This window comes from Cupressus sempervirens, chromosome 11, assembly GCF_028749045.1.
Source record: "Cupressus sempervirens isolate cs-2001-9-10 chromosome 11, ASM2874904v1, whole genome shotgun sequence".
NCBI classification, from domain to species: domain Eukaryota; kingdom Viridiplantae; phylum Streptophyta; class Pinopsida; order Cupressales; family Cupressaceae; genus Cupressus; species Cupressus sempervirens.
In genome coordinates, this window is record NC_143128.1 from 599073250 (window position 1) to 599097572 (window position 24323).

Here is a 24323-nt window from a genome sequence, read left to right on the forward strand (position 1 = left end):
GTTTTACATTCCTACATATTGAACTAATAGTAACATATCATTTTTGGTTGACACACAATGAATGCATGCACGGTTAAGAATGTTATATGGATTCACTGAATTGAGAAAAGTTTTTTTTGAACATTTGGACCTTGATTAACTGATTCAACCCCCTCCCCACACCCCCCTCCCCCTCCACCCCCAGTTAATCTAAAAGAATTCCAACAAGGATGAGCATGGGTCTAGGGTTTACTTGGCCACTTGGAGCTAATGGAGTAGAAATTTCATTCCCATGATGAATAGTGAGAGAGATTCACCAGTTGGTGACTTTGTACTAACCAACACTACCAGTTTTAGCATCACTCGAGATGGGGCTGCAAAATTAAAATTAAATCCAATCTCCAAAAAGAGAGAGTTTGTAGGTGTCGATAATACAAACCTATAGCACCTAGAATTGCATCCATAGCTTTCACGAGCTTTGAGAGATGCCCTGTCAAATATCACTTCCCTCTGGTATTTAGTGACTCTTGTGGTCAATTCCATTCAGCATGCCCAAGAATGTTTGAGCAGTCAACAAGATAGGAAGAGCTTGCAACTAGGATTTACCTAGCCACTCAAAGCTAACAGAGTAGACAATTTGTTCCCACGACGAACAGTGAAAGAAATTCACCAGTTGACAACTTTGTACTAGCTAACACTACAAGTTTCAGCATCACCTGAGATGAGGCCACAAAATCAAAATGGAATCCAATGTTCAGAAAGAGAGAGTTTATTGTAGGTGTCAACAACATGATCCTATAGCACTCAAAATTGCATCCATACTTTCAATGAGATCCAAGATATGCCTCGTCAAAGATCGTTATGGCATTTAGTGACTTTTAGGGTATATTTCATTTGGCATGCCTGAGAACGTTCAAGCAGTCAATAGGATAGGACAAGCTTGAGACTAGGTTTTTCTTGACCACTCAAAGATAATGGAGCAAACAATTTAATTCCATGACAATGGTGAGAGAGATATGAGCAAGATATGTATGCCTAGGCCACTTTGTGAAAGTTATGAGCAAAAGTTGCTAATTAGGTAAAATTTGGTCTTTTTGAGTTTTTGGTGAAGATAACCTAGGATTAGGTGATTTTAGTTTTTTTGAATAATTTGGAACCTTTTCCCAAGTCCTAGAAGCGAAATCTCGTGAACTTTGCAAAAGTTGCACTTTTTGTGCAAAATTGCAAAATTGAAAAGTTGTGAAAGTTGGTCAAAAATGTAACTTGGTTGGAAAGGATTTATAACTATTCAAATAATAGTTGCAACCATTGGAATAGGCCAAGGATAGATAAATACCTCATTTGTGAGGTATGAAGGAGCATATTGTATGGATTGGGAGAAATTGCAGTTAAGGATTTTGAGTTTTAAACCCATTTTTACTATTTTACATACGTTGGTCATACTGTATGGATTGGCAGGTCTAATCTAGTGATTTTTTGAGAAGGAGATTTGACTTGCCTTTATTTTTCTTTTGGTTTCATCCTTCTAAATGTAAAACAAGTCCTAAAAGGCATGAAGGAATAAAGTGAGAAATAAAACAAGTAAATAAGGTTTTAAATCAAATTTTGGATCCTAACGGTCATATCCTGAATTAGGAGGGAAAACAAGTATTTGAATGTTTGAACCTTATTAATAGATTCCAACCAATGGAATATGTTTGGGAAAGTTTTAATTCATCCTATATAGCCTGGTAAAGGCATAGGATCAACACGTAGAGCATTGTATGGATTCCATCAACAATTTTATGGCCTATTGGTGAAGAATGCAATAAAACTTCATTTTTGAGGAATTTTGTGTGTATTATCTTGATTGCATTGGTCTTTTAGTGTTGTAATGGTGTTTTGAATCTATTGGTATGATATCTAATCCATTTTTGGTGCATTAAGACAAGTAGGAATCCATTTTTCCAAAAGTGTTGATTGCAAGCAACTTTTCATCAATTTTTGCAAGTTTTGGGCACTTAGGGAGAAATTGGTCATTCCATGGATGTTGGAATCTGATTCCTATGAAATGAACCTATATTACTATGTAAATAATCCTTCTAAAAATTTTAGGATTTTACATGGTTGGAGGCCTCTAATGGAATTTAGGTGGTTGTAGGTGCATGAAATGCATGCCTAAGGAGCAAAGCAAGAGATCTATCCATTGGAGAGGGGTATTTTATGGTACATTATGTCTACATATGCCTTGGAGATCTTGAATCAACCTTCAATTGATTGAATTTGGCTTGGGAAGTAACACATTGAGAAAGCCCTAGGTTTGAGAATTTGTAAGAGACCAATTTGGGGGTTTCTTAGATGCAAAGGTTGGAGCATCAAATTGACCTAATATTCCTTTGACTAGGTCCATTTGAGAGGAATTTTATAGTCTATAGAATTGGAAGCAAGGGAAAAAGGTAGTTGCTTTGGAAAACCACCCTATTTTATGTTTAAAAAGGGTGCATAGCTGGAGGATCTATTTGTTTGTCCAAAACAACCTATACTGAGGTTGAGATATGTTAAAGAAGGCTGAAATGGGTATTTGAAAACCTTTTTATTTTAAGAAGTCCTTTGGAGAGTTTTGGAGAAAACTTAACATCTTTCTCATTGGAGACCTAGCTGGGGGCAATTAGGCCTACTAGGCAATTTTGAGGAATTTGAGTGCTAGGATTGGATTTAGGGTCTAAAACCACTTGAAATATCTTGAATCCATCTTAGATAGGTGAAATACATCCACCATAGCCTTTGGGAGGGTGTTGGAGTTGTAGAAAGGATAGTTGTTATTTTGTGGGTTTGGGGAACATTGCCTTTCCCTTGCACATTTTAACATTGTGGACTTGGTTGGGTCCCATCACACTTGTCCACTACATCAGAAGCCTTGTGAGAAGGTTGGAGATTTTTTATTCTGTTGGTTGGGTGAAAGAATGGGAAAGTCCATTTGAAACTACCTAGTTGTGCACTTTGCATCACAAAAAGTGAGAGAGGTTCATGTTTTTGTAGTTATCTTCAATATAATGAACCAGCCAGATCTACTTTACATTTTAATGTCTCAAGCATTGCCTCATGGTCTAACTCATGAACCTTCCAAAGAGTCTTATTATGTGGTTTTCCACCATATTTTATCAAGTGGACATTTGATGAGACAACAAGGTTTGAATAATGAAAAATCTTTCTCTTTGTTTGTCAATCCTCAAATAACCACAAGTTAGGGTTCTTCATAGAATATCATCTAAGTCATGTATCAGTTACAACCACTGCACCTATATGGTACTCTAAACCTTCACCATCTGTAACCGAATGATCCATAAAAAAATTGGCCTAGACACAATGACACAAATAATAATGTGTCCCTTCTTCATTGTCTTTGGCTGGAATAACACCAAAAACATGGCCTACAGTGATAACTATACATAATGCAGTCATTAATTCAACAAATACTTAGACAAAAGTTATAAAGTTACATATTGAATTTACAAAGATAAATATTACTAGGTTGCACTAGATCAAATAAGTGGTCAAAGTCAATGGATGAATCTATCTCTACCATTTCCAATGCTTGTGGGGGATGATAGGTGTCAATTGGGTCCAAAACTCGTATATCCCATTCGTCCACCCATTCAGTTGAACCACACTCATCTCAATTTTCCTTTGCACATGATGGACAAAATCATGTCATTTTTTGTGTAGATACTTCATGAACCTATATCAGAGCTTCTAAAAGAGTGCAACTCACTTGATCCTATCAGTGTGGAACAATCCTTATATGGTGTAACTTTAGTATTATCTATCAACCAAAAAGATCTACAAATCGTAGACTCACCTTCCTTACTTGGACCCATTGTAGTCTTACACCACTAGACAATGGATTTTACATTTGTCAATGTTGCTTCATCTTTCTACTTTAATTCATCACGAGCCAAGGCTCTTTTGATGCATGTACCTGCACCATCATTCTCTCCCTTTCCATAACCAACCTCTATGGAATTCCACATATATTAAATTCTAGACAACCTGTGCATCCTGCTTAGCCAATAGAAGATTCATGCATGTTTGAATTGAGATGTGCAATTATCTGACCAAATAATGTGTTGATGATATGGTATGCCCTTGTTAGCCAAATCTCTATAAAATAGTTGAAAACAACTATGTACAAACTCCATAGAATGTGATCGATCATAACTATTGCAAAAATTGTAATCCCTCAATATCTCCCTATCATCCTCTATACTTGTCAATGCATGCATGAATTTTATGTGAACAAATATGGAAACATGTTGAGAAGTATAATAGTTTCTTTGCACCTCATTTTGTGGTTGTAGTGTGTATTTCTTTGCAAATTCTACAACCACAACAATGGTATCCGGTAGAAATGTATCCTTGCACAACTTGAATTGAAAATCCAATCATCAAGCTCTACGTGTATGCTTTGCATACTTGTAAATAATCTTTTCATGAAAAATCTTAATGAACTCATACACTGGAATATTTTCAATGACTAAATCACATCTTTTACCCTGTTTTGCATTTTTTAGAGCATGTCACTATCTTATTTTTTTGTAATCTATTATTTAATTTCCAATTGCATGTGTACTATCCATATGTTCACAAGTTGATAAAAGCTACAAAGAATCACAAAATAAGCATGTACCATCCAAGCATGACATCTTGTAAAATTGTTGACTATCCCCTATTTCACATAAAATGTTGGATATGAAATCCCTTGAAGATCTAGGTAGCTCATTCATGTCACAATCCTACAAAACAAATTTAGAATGCAAAAACACACATATATGCATAAAAACATCAAAATGGTTAGAAAATTCAATATGTATCCTACAATAATAAGTTATGTGTATGTGATTTATCTTCACATAAAAAGTTTTACCCATCTCAAAAAATCTCTAACTTATTCAAATTTGAGGATACATACCAATAATTTTTGCAAATAACTGTGTCTGAGTTGAGTCCAAAAAATGTTTCGCGTGTGGATCACGATTTCAACTACCAATCCTCCTTCTTACAACATCTCTTTGATTAGGAGAAACACGTGTGTTATTTGTCCAAAAATCTTCAATCAATGATTTCAAAGCTTCACTAATTTTTTTATCCTTTCACAGTAGTCTACCACTAAATATCCATAACTCATTTTTTGTTGGATCTTCCACTCCCTCATGCCTTACCATGGCTTTCCTTAGATTATCTCTACCAATTTTCAATTTTTTTTTCTCTTTCTTATGAGTCAAAATTTCTTCATTTGGGTACTTACTATTGTCAATGTAAGTACACATCTTGTGATATTACTATCTTTGGTGCATGATTTAGAACTTTCTTTATCATATGCACTCATTAGATTCATTATAATATTTTTTTTCATTGAAATCATCCATTTTTCTTAGCCCAAGAATCTTCATAATGGGCTTAAATTTCAAATTCCTCATCATTTCAACAAATAATTGGCATTGACTTGTCCTATTTAATTCTTCAAAGAATAATCTCAACATACGATTAACTTTTCTTTGACAAGTATGCTTACTAATCTTTTCAAGCATTGATTTCAAAATATTAGTATCAATATCAATCAAATATTTTGGCCTTCTAAAATGAATTCAAGAAGGTGTTATAATATCTTTCATTCCCTCAAAATTTTGAACATTAACATAAGGTTAAGTGCTTTGTGTACCTTGAACTGAAGATGATGTGCCTTGGCAATAAGATGCGAAAGATGGACTATCACCTACTTGATATGTTGATGTTGTGCCTTCAACATGACATGATGGAGTATGTATATCGTTCAATGTAGAAATTAGCATTTTTTCAACATGAGATGATGATATGACTCCAAAATTGGAAGATGGTGTAGCTTCACAATTCAATTATTTTCTTGAGCGTAAGAATCTCATTCATTCTCTTTGTCTTTCCAATTCTTGCTCTTTGTTTATTTGTATTAGTGGCCTGTGTTTCTCTTTGAAAGACAATTCTTCATTATTGCATTGTAAATTTTTTTGTTCACTTAGTAGTTTCATTTTATCTCTTTTAATTGCCAAATCTCTCTCCCTCTCTTCCGTTGTTTTAGTTTTTGGTTTCTTCCTTGGCATTATGATGATTTTTATATGTCAAATTATTCAAACATCTGAATTACTTACAATTTGTAAATAAAAAATTATTCAAATACATATATAAATTTCAATGAATACACAATATATATTAAACAACTTGTGAAATTTCTAACCATTTCCAAATAACAATTCATTCAAACATACAAATTTCAATGAATTCAATATATATTAAACAACTTGTCAAATTATAATGAAATTTGTCTCTATAGTAACAAAGAATATTTAAAAAGGACTACACTAACCTTTTCTATAGAAAGAATGTTCAAAAACCCTTCAAATAGTGTATCCAATGATTGAATTTGGTGTTTGCTAGCTTCCAATAGCATGAAAATTGCATTTTTTGTTAGAACAACAGAACAAACAATAGACAAAAAAGAAAATATGGGTCAGTAGGGACCCAAACTTTCCTTCTAACCATTTTTGGGTATTTTCATATAGTGTGTATGCACTATAAAGTGTGCACGCACTATAGTGCATACACATTGTGAAATCTCTCTCTCTCTCTCTCTCTCTCTCTCCATTTCTTAGATCTCCTAAGAGCTTTAGCCAACTGCTCATCCTCACGCTTCTTCCTTATTCCTCCTCCTGTTATGCAAGGATTCAAAGCATTGATCTTCATCATGCTTCCTTGCCTCTTCTTCAACGTGCCTACCTCGATTCTCATGCTTTAGGTTATCCATCCTTTGGCCTTGTTGCTACAACAAAGCCACCTGTTAGGTCAACAGTGCCAGTATCTGATCTAACCTCTCATTAGGTTCCTCAGCTCATGCACCACTACTAGACCCACCTCTACGGTTAGCTCTTATTGCCATGGTGATAACTCAAATATCTGACACACACACATTAACGCAAGTTAGCACAATAGCCCAAGGGCCTAGGGTTTAAACCTAGCTTTGATACCATATGTAGGTACCAAGTCCTAAACAAAGATGCCACATTTCATGAGAACGAAAAATGTGAAAAAGATACCAATCACAACTAATGTTGAAAATTCAAATCTCATTCATTATCTATTAACTAAATAAATAATACAATTAGTTTATCAACAAATTCAACATAACAATAAGGTGTTGATTATATCACATGAACAATAGTACCTTACCAACTTTTAAGTTTACATTATCCAATACTCAAGATTACATCAATTGAATATTGTCAAACATCATCGTTAAGATGAAGGTACAAGACCATGAGAAAGGTACTAAAACTTATCATGTGTCCTTCAGTGTATACCATCTCCAAGCCATCAGAAGTCATCCATCTACTATCTGAGATGGGAGTGTGGCCCAAGTGTGTTTACCTCACCAACCACAAAGTGTTTACTCCTCAAGATTCTTCCTAACATGAAGAATGCCCTAACCCTGGCACAAGAAGCCTAGCTTCCTAGAATAAGATGGATCAGATGGATCTAGTGTAGGTGTAAAACATACTACATACAACCATGTTCCTAGTAGCCTAATCATGAAATGTGGTAGGGAAATGAAAGGAACACTACACATCTTCCCATATGCAGTGAAAGAAAAACTATAACATATCCACCACATGTACATTTCTTTAACTAAGCATATCTACTCATATGAAAAGTGAAAGTAAGAATAGTCACACACATATATGCTAAATGTCAAAAGCAACATACTTAAATGCAATAATTAAATGGCTTGGTCAAGCACTAAATTCGTCAATATTACTGAAAAGAGAGACAAAATGTAATTAATCCTACTTTTTAGAACCTAACGGATTGAGAGAAGCAAAAGCATAATGCATCCATCCCCACCCTCCCAATTTTCCACATTACACCCAGCCATTAATAAAATAAACATTGTCTCCCAGGAAAATCACGAAATCAGTTTATCGTGGACCTATAAAAGTTATTCAAATTTGTTGTCTATCTCCTTGAGACAAAACATAATCTCTCTAGAGCATACTAGTGACAAAAATCTGAAAGTCCAAGTCCATACAATATTAAACATTTGTGTGTGCATTCATGTTGATCATAACACACAGATTTTCCTAGGAGTAATTATACTTGAGAAGAAGGATTATATCAAAGTGTATCATTTAGATTTCTTATCCTAAATGAAACCTGGTAAGCATTTTAAAGCTAGTAACAATCAAGGAATTTAAGTCACACCACCATTCAGACCATTTAATGTATGACAAATAGTTCTCTTTTCTAGAATGTTCAATCACAAACAAGAAAAACCTATAAGATATTTGAAAGAGTTCTACAAGCATTAGTTCCCTACACTAAACAAGCTACTATCTACAAAGTCATTGATATTTCAAGATCTTATAAAAGATGAACTTCAACCCTAAGACACGTCTCCTCACAACAATATGGTGTCTAAGTGCTCATTTGAATTCTTGTGCTTAAGGAAAGATAAGAAATAAAACTAACTCCCAAATCGCAAGCACTTAGTTAGTTAACATCCACAACACTAAGTAAGGTTTAATGTACAGCTTGGAAGGTCATGTAATGCAATGCAATGCCCTACTTGTTTGAACATGATGCTCTAAAATATTTGCACTCCCCTAGTGTATCTGCCTCCAAAACCATCCTAAATTCCCTCTTAATACTTCTCCCCTATCTGTTAGTTGTAACTCAGTGCCAATAAGGAAATAAATAATGAATAAAAAGAATCATGGTGTTGGAAAGAAGGAGAGAAAATACTACCACTATCTTTGGAAATTACCAAAAAACAATCAAATAAAAAAAATGTTTTGTTTGATCTCTATATGATCTTGTACATTTGCATAATTTATTTTATTGAACATCACACATCAAAAGAGAATACCTTAAACAATCACATTCCTCATATACCTTTTCATAAACAAAATAATTAGAAATTACTTCCATTTGATCATATTGTAAAGAAGGTTTAAACAAAATAGCATTTCACATTAAATAAAATCATCATAAAACTAAGTGTATATGTGTGTGTGGTTGCGAGACTGTATGATACATCCTCTCAGACTATTGATCCTGCATCCACTTAGATACTTGCAGCCAAAAAATGAAGTCAGTATCCATCATAATCTGAGATATTATATCATGAAATTGTATCATCATCAAAATCAACAAGGCATGACAATATCCTTAACTATTTCACGATTATGAATTAACATATGACATAATCACATTGTATTAAAGTTAACATTTAACATCATATTTATGGTAACATCATCATTCTTAAACAAATTAAACATTTTGACTTACATTAGAACACATAATTTTGTATATAATTTAACATATTAAACTTCATTTATCTTAAACAAGGTTGAAAAACTAACTTTGATCAACCACATAAGCATCCAAATAAGACTATCAACAAATGGGATGTGAAACTTAGTTTAGGAGGTTGGCTAAGATAATAGTGCATAAAGCAAGCATAATAGTAAAATCAACAAACTGCCAAAAATATCAATGACTAAACCCATAATAGTAGTTTATTTGAAATTCTTTTTGCACTAGACATAAATTTGGGTGCTTGGTTCAATGGGGGGTCCTACAATTTGGGAATAGAGAGTTCTTTCTTTCTTTTTTCTTTTTATATTTGGGGGCTTTGCTTATGTATGTACATTTGGATATATGTAGACTTTGTTAATGTATGCACACATGTTTAAAATGTATATATGTATATATTTGTGTGTGTGTGTGTGTGTGTGTGTGTGTGTGTGTGTGTGTGTGTGAGAGAGAGAGAGAGAGAGAGAAATTTCATTTCATTTTAAGTCAATTTTTTAAAAATAATCACTATATTATTACTATTTCTAATTTATATCACAAATTTATATCATATTGTTAGTGAGAATTTTCATATTAATATTTCTTTAGCTCCTTTCCTTTATATCATTATGAAAAATAATCAATTCATATATTCACATGAAGTAAATTTATTTCTTCTTCAATGTGATGTCTCTAAGATTAAACTTTTGTGTCTATGTGGCTATAATTAATTTGATGCACCCAAAGCCCTAAACCGTATATGAGTTTTACTTATATCTATAATTTAAACTCATTCCCACATATACAACTCCAACCTTATTCTATATACAAATTACGTGATGTCTCTAGGATTCCAATTAAATTTTACCACCATTTAGCAAAATGAGATTGCTTTTCCAACTACAGTCACTTATAAGGCCATAAAATAAACTGTGTAGCTCTGACATTTACTTTTCTATTTGAAACAACAAAAACCGAAATGTAATAACTTTCTCTCTTCATTTTACTAAGTTTGAATCAAATCAACACATAATTACATAATTTGATGTTGTCATAGTTTTAAGGGGACTTAATTTTATTTCCATCTAATTTTTACAACTCTGAATTTTTCTTGCTTCTAGCATTAAAAGAGATAAATCAATAGTGAAATAGTTATTTTAATGTAAAAAATTGCATACATCATTATAATACAACAAAATGCTAATTATATAAGATACTTACATTAAGGTTAAGTTTTAAGATGTAGGATGGATTTGTGAAGGTAGAATTAATCTATGTGTTGAGACTTAGCCTAAGAGAGTATAATGATCAATTCTAAATAAATGAGCTCAATAATATTTCTAAATTATGATTATTGGCAATCATTCTTTATTTATTGAATCAAGTACTTAATTTTCTTCATATTAAATTTAGTAGATTAGTTAGTAAACTAAGCTAAATTGTCAATCAATAAAGAACATTATTTTCTCATGAATATTTCATACTTCGATTTCATTGATTAAATAAAACCCTTTTTTTCTTAGCAACAAAAGAGTTGGATTTCTATCATTCATACTAAATGTTTTCCTTTGTCACCATAAATACTTACGTATACATACATGTACATGTACATGTATATACATATAATAGATGTATATGTATATTTATATACATATATGTGTATAAATATGCATATATATACATATACATGTTGTGTGTGTGTGTGTGTGTGTGTGTGTGTGTGTGTGTGTGTGTGTAGACACGCACATACATATATTTAGATACATATGTACAAATATAAATAAACATAAATGCACATACACATACACATACATATACATCATCAATACATAATTAGATGCGAAAAATGGTATCACAAAAATAAATTAAAATTTGATTCATCTCCCAAGCTTTGGTTTATAGATGACTTTTAAACATGAGTTTTGCATATATTATTGTAAAGTAGAAAGAATAAATGAGATTATCTAGGGCCCAAATCTGTTACAGATGCTTCATTGATGGATGGACATGAAGTAGATGAAGTTGTGTTGCCAACTCTAATTGTAGATGTTGGCGTAGATGTATGTGATGAATCATGTTTTTCTGTAAGATTCAAAAAAGTGGGCTTTGTGGGATCTGGTAAATTGGTCACTGAAAGGTTTAAAAGCATTGCATTTACACTAGCCATTGGCGGGCGAAGTGATGCATTTGCTTGTGTACATAAAAGACCCACATGAATACATCTTGAAACTTCTTCATTAGAAAAGTCTTTCATTATTGTTCTATCGATCACATCCACAATATTTCCTCCCCTATAAGATCTCCAAACCTGTATAAAAATTATGCATATTCATCTTCAAAAGATATATAGCTTTAGGAAATGAACTAATAAACACATTTTGTTTTTATCTTACCCATTCAAATAGACTTTGAAATTCAAGAGCCAAATCAATATCTACATTCTTTCTTCCACATATTATTTCTAAAATGACAATACCAAAGCTATACACATCAGCTTTGATAGATAGCTGGCCTAACATAGCATATTCTGGTGCCATATAACCACTGCATAACCAAAAAGAATTATTGAAATTAAAAAATTAAAAATAATGATTTTAGAAATTATTTCAATTAATTTTAAAAATAAGAAAGTGTTTAAATTCTTACTATGTTCCTGCAACCCTTGTGTTAACATGAGTCTCATCTCGACGAAACAATCTTGCCAAGCCAAAATCTGATATCTTGGGCTCCAATTTTTCATCCAACAAAATATTACTTGCTTTAATGTCTCGATGAATGATGGGTAGTTGAGAATCTTCGTGCAGGTATAGAAGTCCACGGGCTACTCCAAGTATGATGTTCAAACGCCTCTTCCAATCAAGTTCTTTCCTCCTCTGTGGATCTATGTGCATGCATACAAATAAAATGCCCTAGATAAGTAAATGAATATTTTGTCTTTCACTTTATTAGCTTAGAGCATAACAAATATTACTCATATTGTGTGTATTAATTTTGAAATTAGATTGAATGAACTTTTATAATAATTAACATTAGATAGGATAAACTTACTGAATAAGATTTTATCAAGGCTCTTATTAGGTAAGAACTCGTAAACAAGCAACCGTTCTGAACCCTCTACACAACATCCAAGCAGATTCACAAGATTGCGATGTTGAATTTCCGCAACCAACTTAACCTCGTTTAAAAACTCTTTTTTTCCTTGTAAAGATTCTAGGGAGAGTTTTTTTACTGCTATTTGTTTTCCATCTGGCATTGTGCCCTGACATAAAATAAAGCATACATTATCTAAAAACTATCTATTTGTCTTTTCTGACTTCAATTATTTGGCAATTTTTAATATCAATAGATTGAATACAAAAATAATAAATCATTAATATAATAAGTTATAAAAATCACATTATATATTAAAGTCCTATAATTATTAAATCAAAGGGCTAAAACATGTGTAACAATGGATTTCTAACATTATTGTAGTTATGTAATCAAAGGGCTAAAACAAGTGTAAGAATGGATTTCTAGCATTACTATAATTATGTAATCAAAGGGCTTAAAACATGTGTGAAGAATGAATTTCTAAAATTATCCAACTAATTCTAAAAGTGTATAGCATTATGTAATGAAAGGGCTAAAACAAGTGTAAGAATGGATTTCTAACATTACTGTAACTATGCAATCAAAAGGCTAAAAACATGTGTGAAGAATGGATTTCTAAAATTATCCAACTAATTCTAAGAGTGTATAGCGTTACCATCCAAGTAAACATAATCAATTAGGGTTATGTACCTTATATACAGCACCAAATCCTCCCTGTCCAAGCTTGTTATCATCGTGGAAATTTCTGGTTGCAATCATGATATTTTCCAAGTTAAATATTATCAGTTGCTCCTGGCCAATAGTTGAGACTGCCTCTGTGCCTCGATTTTCTAAGAAAAGTAAAATCAAGGTTAAAATATCACTATTTCGTATTAAAAAAAGTGAAACTTATTATTAACTTTCATAAATATTTAATATGGATAATAAAGGTGAAATCTAGTATCTAGTTACTCAATAGACCTAGTCCAAATTGGACCTCATAAAATATATTAAATTATGTTTTAGAAATAGAGACAAATTTTAAAATAAAACCAACAATACCTTGGCTTAGGATGGTCGAGTTATATAATATTACAGCAAGCAAGCATAATAGTAACATCATCAAACTGCCAAGAATACCGATGACTATAGTCATAACAGTAGTTTTATTTGAAGATTTCTCTGCACATGAGATAAATTTTAGTGTTCGGTCATGCAAAATGTCATGTATGTATGTAACTCATGAAGCAAAATAAACCTATTTCAATAAAAATTTGAAATAAAGTAAGGGAAAGGGTCAATAGAAGTTATGGCTTTTAACTGTTTAAATGCTCAAAAAAATATAATTAAAAATGTATAATTAATTTCACATGTATTAGAAGGAGTACAATTTTAATTGGTATCCCTAGCATATTATCATTAAGGCATTTAGGCATTAGTGGAGTTTTGGAGATATTTTAAATGGTCCTTTTTGTAGAATAGCATTTATAACAAATTGCACAATATTCAAATCCTAGAACAATAGCTATAGACAATTAAATTGCATTCTAAAACAATTAAAAACTTATCTCACATTGTTTGTGATGTTTTGAATATTAACAAATTGGTAATTTGTAAAAATGTAGAAGCTACAAGAACACTATAGAATCTCTAATAGTCTTTAGACATTTAAATCCTTCTTATTTATGTTTGTTTTGTTATTAGTCAATTATTAAGAGAAAAGATCCAACTACCAAAGGTCCAATAATTGGGATGGTTTTTAGCATAGATACAATCTAATCACTACTTTTAAATGGGTAACAAAGGAATCTTTTTTTGGTTGATGGTTGGCCCTTTTGTGTACCACTATTGGGACATTTCATAAAGACTACTAGGACATTTAGTCACAAAGTACATACATTATTGAGTGAATACCAAACCTTGATTTATACTCGGGATAGTGCAAAAGAGCTAAGGGGACCCATGAAGAGATCTAAGGGGACCCTTAATGAAAAGAGGTGGGGGAAGGACCATATAATTTATAGGGCACGAATCGCTTACCACCTAAAAAATATCTGACTTACAATTGACAAATTCTAGATACAACAAAGTTAGCCTACTTTCCCCTCTAAATTTTTTTTCACTCTAATAAAAAAACAAGTGATAACCTTCCCAACATATTTACTTGATCTGCTGGCATGACCTATAATTGATCTTTTATCTGAATTACATAGTACACATGTACAGATCTAGATATATGAAATTCATGAGTATACCAGGAGGATAAAAAAAGCTTGGGTTAAAAGGAAATTAAAATGCAACTTACTTGGAGTTGGAGATGACGATGGTGGAGAAAGAAGTTGCAAGGGAGGAGGAGGAGGAGGAGGCGCGCGAAGGTCGAAGAGGGTATCGCGTTCGTACTGAGCAACGCAGCTTCCTGAACCGGCGACTGCTTTCTGAAAAGTTCCATTTTGCGTAAAATCCAACAGGAAACTGATTGCGTTTGTCAAGCAATTTCTGCAGCCTTCGACAGAAGTTAAATCACTCCAACATTGAACCAGACTGGAAATCTTATAGGATGTGGAGGTTGTAACTGATGCAGAAGAATAGCGACGAGGGGATCTAAGGGCTTCATATGACAGATTTCTGAAAATCCCGATAACCGCCGTACTAACCACTTCTGGCTTAACAGTGACCTTGGCTATGCTATACCCAACATTTGTCTCTGTATCAAGTCTCCCGAAGAAGTAGAAGTTTTCGTAGCGTATGAAGCACTTGTCAAGCCAGGCCATACCGCCGACGACATTTCCACAATCCTGGCGAATGCTAATTATCGCTTCTTGTGAACAGGAAAAACAATCTTCCACCGTTGAGTCTCCCCAGCATTGAAGGAGTCCATACACTCTGTCTGGACTTTGGCCGGATACGGACGTATTGAAACCATTTGATGAAGATGTATTGTTTGCGAGATTTTCAAGCACTTTGTTCAAATTACTCTCGAACGTAGCGCTTGTATAGTTGGCATGCTTACATAAATGCAACGCTGCACTGGGAGCAATGCACACCAATATCAATAGCAAAGAAGAGAAAAAAATACTGATACCCATCTGCATGCTATCTTCCCCTGTCACAGAACTGGGTTTTAATGCAATGTAATTTTGATAAAGTAAAGTTCCGTGTAATGCGCAAACTATATAAAGGCGATTAAAAAAATTAAAGCTGTGTGTGTCCTTGTAAAATACGCGTTTTGGTTTGGTTTGCTGTTTAAAAGCATCCCGTGTGGGGCACGTCGGCTGTAAAGCTTGACCAGAATGGAATCTGTATCCTACTTCCACTACCCTAATACGACAACTGCGAAACAGGGCAATCCGTATTTTATGAGCGATCTTTTCGGCAAACATTTTCAATGCTTTGCAGAAACGGAGTGCAGGCTTGGTAAGTTGTACTGTTTTGTCATCATCACTGTCATGAAGTGCGAGTAGCTGACGCTTCTCCGTAGTGTGTAATGCGCCTTTCATAATAGAAGAGAGTCGCGGTACTAAAGATTAAAAGTAGTCAAAATGGTTTTTTCCTCAATTTTTCCAAAAGTACAGTGATTTTTCCTCTATTTTTTAAGAACAAATGTTGAATATTTCAAAAAAAAAAAAAAAAAAAAATCGTATCTCATTTTTTGGAAATATGGTTGATGTATTTTGTAGGAAAGATAGTCACATAGAACAAGAAAAGTTTGAATAATATAAGTATATCGAGACTACTTTAAAAAATAATTGAGTGTCCCCTCGATAAAATATGCATTTGAGTCAATTTGTGAGTTGTGGGAATGGCTTTCTTTCATAGAGATTTCTATTGAGTCCTTATTTTCAAGCATTCACACACTTTCTAGAAGTTACTTCTATTTTGTTGATGTAATGGAAAAAACTACAAAAGCATTGATTTAATTATGCATGTAAAAGAATGAATATATTTATGCATGTGGAAATGAATAAATGCATATTAGAAAATTGATAGAATAATCATGTATGCAAGCCCGCCCCTCCCCCCCCCCCCCCCCCCCCCCCCCCCACCCAATTATTTTTTATTTTTTAAAATTAAATAAATACTAATCATTTTTTTGGTAAAGTCTAGTATGCATACATGATGAGATAAAATATATATAATTTAATATGATACATGATTATTCTATCAATTTTCTAATATATAATTTAATATATCATTTTTGGTAAAGTCTAGTATGCATATTAGAAAATTGATAGAATAACCATTTATTTATGGTTAGGAGATATGATGAGAGAAAATACATATAATTTAATTATAATTATAATTTAAGTTGAGCTTTTTATAATTGAACTAGGAGTTTAGTGGAAATTAAATATTTATATTGGACTTAGGGTGAGGTATTATGGAGGGGGGCTTCCTAAAAAAATTCAGCGGGTACTCTAGAGATTTTTTTGGATTAATTTAAAGTGGGAGGTCCCATGAATTTCGTATTGGCATTATTCTTAAAAAGTTTAAGCTCCATAATTTATGGAAGTGGGTGGTCTCATGATTTTTATTTTTTTTAACATATTCAATTCACTTACTAAATAAATAAATATGTTCAAAAAATTTATTGATAAAAATTGAAAATTGGTATATGATTGACAAGTGGCACAAGAAAAGCCTAAGTTGGTGGGGCAATTTCTAACCCCCCATCTTTTCCACCCGCTTAAATTTGCACCCTAAAAAGTAGGGGCTGCTACATTTGAGGAGAAGATTCCAATTAATCCGGTAGCAAACTTGTTTTTGGTTTCATAGGACCACTCACTCCACAAAAAGAGATCCTCCAGCCCCCCTCGTGGGACCGCACCCTTATATGGAAGTTAAAGTAATAATCCAAGAATGATATTTATATTCATATTTAATCCCATACTTTATGTGATTAACTAGTCATTTACAATCTAAGATCATTTAAACCAATAACATGATAATATGTTATAGTGAGAATTGATAAAATATTAATGTAGTTAATATTTAATTAAAAGATAATTTTTGATTTGAATATTAAATTATTCAATAAATTATTAAAAATAATATCATTATAATATTGATTAATCATGATGATTTAATATATATGAAGAATTTATTTACACTTATACCACAAGAATTCATACATGTTTTTAAAGATAAACCCTTATAGGCAAATAATACCTTAGAATATAAATTATTTTTGTTGCAAAACTAAACTTGTATTATTATTGTGATTTCTTAATATATGACTTTGTCGTATTTTCTTTTATGGTATTTTTGGAGTTTTATTCTCTATGTGAAATGATATAACCATTTTTATGTCTAGATTAGTCCATGCATTGTTTGGAGTGCAAGTGTGAGTATTCCTTCTTGATCTAATCATTATGTCTTTTAACCAAAAGGGGTGATGACCATTACCTTGTTAAGTCTGATTTACCTGGTCACCATATGTTATCACCATGTTGATCTATGTTATGGATGGTTGTGTTGTGGACTATGTTATTTTATGATTTATTCTATAATTTGAAGGACTATCTTTATGTGTGATGTACTCTATGATGGAGATCCAGATGTTATTGATATTGTTTTATTGTTCTCGTGATTATGAGACTTTATGGATTTTTACTATGATTATGAGATATCCATTATGTGATGGATGATTCTTAGAGATGTTATATTAAGATGGATAATGAATCCTTGTTGATGCGATGTTCTTTACTATGCTCCATTATTTTACTTTTGTGACTTTCATGATTATGGTTTATAAGAATGTTTGGGTATTATTTGGATTATTTTGAATCGAGCATTAGGGTAGATTATGTAGGTGTATAGAGGGGAAGTATCTCGCAATAGGTGTCGGGGCCTTAAATGGCTACCAAGGTAACTCATTATAAGTAACTTAATTAAGTGATAACAATACACATTAAATTTAGGGTTTTAAAATGTATTAAGAAGATTAAGTGTTCCTCGCCCATGTCTTAAGCACTAGTACATGCTAGGATGGGAGTGGGAGAAGATGCTTGATTGTGATCTTGCATAGTTAGTTTTCTTGTTTGATTGAAAGGAATATTGATTTCACATAGAGTCACTAGGGGGTTGAAGTCTAGAGAGAGTGGGAGGGTAACCTTATAGTTGAATCATGTGATGACACTTTCCCATATGCATATTAGGTTTCCTATATATTTATATTTATATTTATATTTATGTTATTGTTTTGGGTTTCTTCTTTGATTGTCTCTTCATTTTGAGTAGTACCACTTGTTGTAGAAAGCTTTTAGGATCATTGCCTATGATTTGTATTATTTAGTTTAATGTTTGATTATCCATGTGTAAATTGTACATTATCTTTGGGTTGCACATTTTGAGTGGGAGCCTAACTAGGTGACCACATAGCTAGGAGGAAGTGACTTCTTACCATTTGGGTCCCCCACATTTTTGCAATATTATATGTACATTGATGTAGTTGTACCATTATCATTCTTATACTTATGCAAGAGATTCTATTCATTGGACATGTATCTATATAACATGTCTACCTTATGTCCTGAGATTGTACAGGATGATGCATTGTTTATTGATGTACTTGTATTTATTATTATGCATTTCCTACAAAATATGCAGTGGATTTTATTATTTAGATGTGCTTCATTGTATCAATTGTATTTAATTATCTTCTTATGATATAATGTATCTTTTATTCATTCCTCATTATGGATATTATATTAAAAATTAACATTACTTAACAAAACTTCCATAAATGTGACTCAATGTGAAGAAAATTGTGAGGAATACAAATTGTATTCATAATTTCTTATGTGTACTTGACGTGCATATGTATATTATTTTTGCATTGTTATCATGATGTTGTATAAAATTATAGGGAAAAAAATGTATTCAATAAAACATTATAACATAGCAGGTTGATTTCTCTTAGGTTCTCGTGTGGGGAATTATATGGTTAAATATTTCAATGGCTTCCTCGAGTTTCTATTTAAAGAAGTTGTCTTCTTTAAACAAGACATGAGTTCTCCATATATAAATATGGTGATTTTTTGGTGAATAATGATGAAGGGTGCTCGCCTTAATATCAAAAATACCTAATATAAATAAAGACAACATAATTTTCACAAGAAGAAAAATTGGGCTTCTTATTATCTCTACAAATATGCAAGTAATGATTTTTAGAAATACAATATGTAGAGCCACATAGACACTTTCTTCACACTGTTCTTCAAGAAATAGTCACAAACTACCATCCTGAATAGTCCAAACAACACTATGGTCTTTCCTTAGATAAATAATTTTCCACCACCCACAAATGTTCTAGACAATTAACCATAATCCTTGAGGTTAACTGACCCAAAAAATAAATTATATTTATATTTATTACTTATAGTTGACTCAAAACAATTACAAATGTATGCTTTAGGTAACCCAACTATTGAAGCCCATAGCTTTCAAACCATAGCTTTGATTTCTAACTATAAGTACTTTTCAAAAATGGGAACTTCAGATCTTCAATATTTTGATTGCATAAGTGTTGTCAATCATGGTTCAACCTTGTTATAAAGCCATTTAGGCCTTCAAATTTGAGCTCAAATGTTTTGTGCATAAAATCCTTAATATTTGCAATACACATGTATGACAATGTAGCTCCATTAGGAGGCTAAAATAACTAAGATGAACCTCCACCTATGAAATTAGAACATTCTTAGCTCGTATGATAGACTTACTAAAACTAGCAAGTTTTCACAAATAGTAACTATGCATTAGAATAGCCTATATTAAAAATATAGGAAGAGAACTGTGTTTGGGTGATACAAGTTTGCCCTTGCACCTAGCATGATGAATCATCCAGTAGTCACCCTTTCTATTTGATGAGATATTCTTCACATGTTCTTTTCCTTGTACTTCCTCCTACATGACTGTCTAGGGGTAAAAGCACAAAGCCGTGTCACCTTTTATAAAGGAGAAGTGATATCAGAATTTAAAGTCTTCAACTTTAACGAAATAAAAGTGGCATTTGTGCTTAGAATTTGAAGATGATGTAAACTAATGAAATGTGTAAAATTGGATGAAGTTTATGTCTATAATTTTTTTTTTAAATTGAGTGAAAATTTGATTTATTTTTGAATTTTTAAAGTGTATTTTTTAATTTAAAAAAAAAAACCTAAGAATATAGAGTTTTTTTCCCGTCAAAAAAATGTATGTAAATTTTCATATTTTGGTTTGATTTTGGAATATGTTAGAGTTAACATGTATACCTAGTGCACCCAAAAAGAAAAATTGAAATTCGGCTAATATTTTTGAAGTTATAACTGGTCAAAGTCAAAGTTATAAGAAATTGACAGTTTTTTTTCTCCCGTCAAACTTTTTCCATAAAATCTACATTTTTTTTTAAAACAAATTACATATTCTTGAAGAAGACTCTCTCCTCTAGTGCACCATAAAAAAAAATTAATTTTTTAACATGATTTACTATTTTTTTCTTATTTTTGAATAGACATCTTCTTGAATCTTAAGATACCTACGTGTAATATTTTCAAATTATAACATATTATTCATAATCAAAATTTAAAAAAAAATATATGATCATAATCATGACTCTGAGAACTACAAAAGTGTATTTTTAGTTTTAAAAAAAAAATCAATTTAGTGGGTCAAATTGGCCTTCAAAGTGAGATGTTTACAGAAGTTCTAATTTTTTCTTGTTTGGCTGCCACATAGACTGTTTCGGCCGTAACTGTTTTGGCCAGAACTATTATGGCTGAAACCGTTCCGACCAAAACCCCTGTTGACAAAATAAACCACCAGCAGTTAATGTTACTATTTGATATTAAAAAAATTGTTTTTTTCTTTTTTTAAAAATTAAATATACAGGGACAACGAAAATTGGAAGATGGTTTTCAATAGACAATTAATTTTGAAGCAATTTTCAACAACTGCTCTACGGATTTAATCAATATTGCAAAGGATCGAATATTTTGAAGGTGCTTTTTTTCTCGTCTAATTATTTTTATTTTTATGTATTATATATTGAACCATTAGCTGATATTTAATGAAATCTAAATTTATTTATTTTTGTTTCTATAGATTGAAATATTCAATGGTTAGTAAAAGGAAAAGATCAAGGAAATATGATAGAAAAAGAGATGACAAAATGAAAGGCCATACAAAACATTATCAAAACCAACCTACTGAAATTCCTGAACAGGATGAGATTCATGAAGAAAATGAAAGTAATGAAGAGGAAGAAATTGGCAGTTCTATTGATAGAGACAAATTAGAAAGCATAAAAAAATTGATGGATTTGGATGAAGAACTACTTTTTACTAAAGATATGATAAATGATAACACTATCAAAAAGCATTGTCAGAACATGTGGGATGAGTATTTCAAGGATAAAAGTATATTTGGACAGGCACAATTATTTGTCAAATTATTTAGGAAAAAAGATGTGAGACCTGTTTTAGAGTTGTTGGGTGTTGATAACAGGAAAAGCCATGCCCATAATATTAATAAAACAATAGTTGAAGACTTGTAAAATGCTTATAACAAAATTGACAACACAACTTGAGGAGGTGATTTGAGTAATGCACACAGAGCATTGATGACTACTATATCTAGTAGAAAATTGACACATAGAAAATAGGTACGTGCAATTTCTGATGTACTACATATATCTAGAAGAACTGTCCAGAGATACATCAAGAGGAGAAATATGCTAGATGATAACATTGAGAATAACTGGGTGAATATTTGTAGAGTTCCTCAAAAAGATAGGATTTCTGAAGAAGTAAAAAGACAAGTTGTTGAATTTTGGACCACACATTCTCGTGTTTCTTCCAATAGGCGTGATACTATACAAATTAAAGATTAAGAAATAGGGGCCAAAATTAAACATCCAAAACATTTCATAGATATAACTCAAAGTGAATTATTTGAAGCATTCAAACAAGAATTTTCAAATGTCAAAATATGTTAGAGAATATTTGAGAGTTTACGTCCTTCTTTTGTACGCATAAATAAAATGCATGAAACTTGTTGTTGTAGAAATCATGTTGAATTTGGTCTACACTTGCAATCATTTAAAAAAGTTATGGCAGTACTTGATCCTAATTTGGTCATCCCTAGCAGTACAACACAATTTGTGAGGTCCATATTATGTGATAAATTAGAAGATTCGGATGAATTCAAAGTGCAATGCATCAAAAACTAGTGTGAACATTGTGTAGATTTACACAATTTTTTTGAAATTATGCAAGTTGAGAATATTAATGAATCCACACCAGTTTCATGGATGAGATATGAATATGAGACATACCAAAATAATAGAGGAGATGAATCCAAAAAAATTGTATTGAAGGAGAGTGAATTGCATTATGATGAGTTCATGACCAAGTTCCATCCATTGATATATCCACATATCCAACATTGTCATGGTGCACGATGGCAAGCTAAATAGTTTCATGATTCCAAAAATTGTTTTCCACCTGGTTGTATACTTTCAGTTGTAGATTTTTCTGAGAATTATACATTTGCACCTCATACAAAGCTCCAAAGCCAATATTATCATTCTGAACAAGTTGCAATATTTGTGCAAGTGATCTATAGACATGCACAATTTGAGTTGGATCAGATAGAAAGATTGGATGAAAATGAACGCATCATCATCAAAGAGGTTCATTTCTATATTAGTGATGATAGAGTTCATGATAGGAGTTATGTGGCTCATTGTTTTGCAATGTTCTCTGAAGATCTCAGAAATCGTGGAATAAATGTTTCAGAGCACTGGATTTGGTCTGATGGATGTGCAGGTTAGTATACATGAAATAGTTACATTTATTTAACTTTATTTTAACTTATATTTATTTGGACATGTCTATTTCTATTTGATATATGTACACAAATAATTGTAGATACTTATCATGTTTCCTGTTCACAGGACAATTCAAATCTGCAAAAGCATTTAATTGGTTAGCAATGCAACATGCTAGAACCAATGTTAGGTTTTTATGGAATTTCTTTGAAAGTGGACACAGAAAAGGGGAGCATGATGGAGCAGGAGCATGTATAAAACATGTGCTTCGACAACATGAACTTGTAGGTAAATATATGCATTTTTAAAATGTGCATGTTTAATACTCTAGTAACATACTATCACTCAAACCCTATAACACATACAAAAACACACACATATACATTAATTTAAACATATAGATATATTATTTACTATAATAAAAATAAATCTAAACATATAAAGATATTTACTGTAGCATTATGAAAAATAGTATCAGCATCCAAGTCAATAGTGCGGCCCTGATCTGAAAGCATGGAAGTAAATAGACTAAGTTGTCTAGCACTAAGATCCTGAGTAGGGGGGGGGTGTTGTAGGGTCCTAAGTAGCTGGGGCTGGTGTTGTAGCCTGGGCCTATGTAGTAGTAGGAGCAGTAGAAGGTGCAGGAATGTCCTCCTGCCTCTGTGAATCCTCTGGGACTGTTGTACGTGACAAAATATGTCTAATCTAAGAGCTCATGTCATGAAGTGGAATCCCTAAGAGTGTAGATAATGCTCGATATGCATCTAAAAGATCAGATGCTAAATATGATGCCAAATGATGCAATGCATCCACCTCTAAGACTGCAGAAATGTCTACAGGAGAAGGTATGTCTGCAACTCCATAATCATCATCAACAGGTGTGCTAGATGATGCAGCTGTGGGAGCGGTACCTCGAGATCATAGCATATATCTACCACATCGATCAAAAGAAATCTTGTCTAACTGTGTAGCGATGGTGGCAATGCTCGAAAAAATCTATGTCCTAATTGTGTCATTAGGAACACTCTCACCCGCAGTAGCCATCTATGGACCTCTCGGCATAACCAAAAGGTTTGGACCCACCATTGCCCGTTTGTTAACGAGCGTAGGA

At 32.3% G+C, this 24323-nt stretch overlaps 1 protein-coding gene across 1 annotated transcript; it reads right to left on the reverse strand.

Moving 5' to 3' along the window:
* Window positions 1-11188: 11188 nt before the first annotated feature.
* LOC149531100 (cysteine-rich receptor-like protein kinase 19) lies at window positions 11189-15555 on the reverse strand. Its single transcript, XM_089811944.1, has 7 exons — window positions 14714-15555; window positions 13471-13590; window positions 13120-13259; window positions 12385-12595; window positions 11983-12217; window positions 11730-11880; window positions 11189-11644 (listed from the first exon to the last, which is right to left on the reverse strand). The coding sequence occupies exons 1-7, from the start codon at window positions 15498-15500 to the stop codon at window positions 11297-11299; spliced, it is 1992 nt and encodes a 663-aa protein (XP_089668070.1). The 5' UTR covers window positions 15501-15555; the 3' UTR covers window positions 11189-11296.
* Between the last annotated feature and the right edge of the window lie 8768 nt (window positions 15556-24323).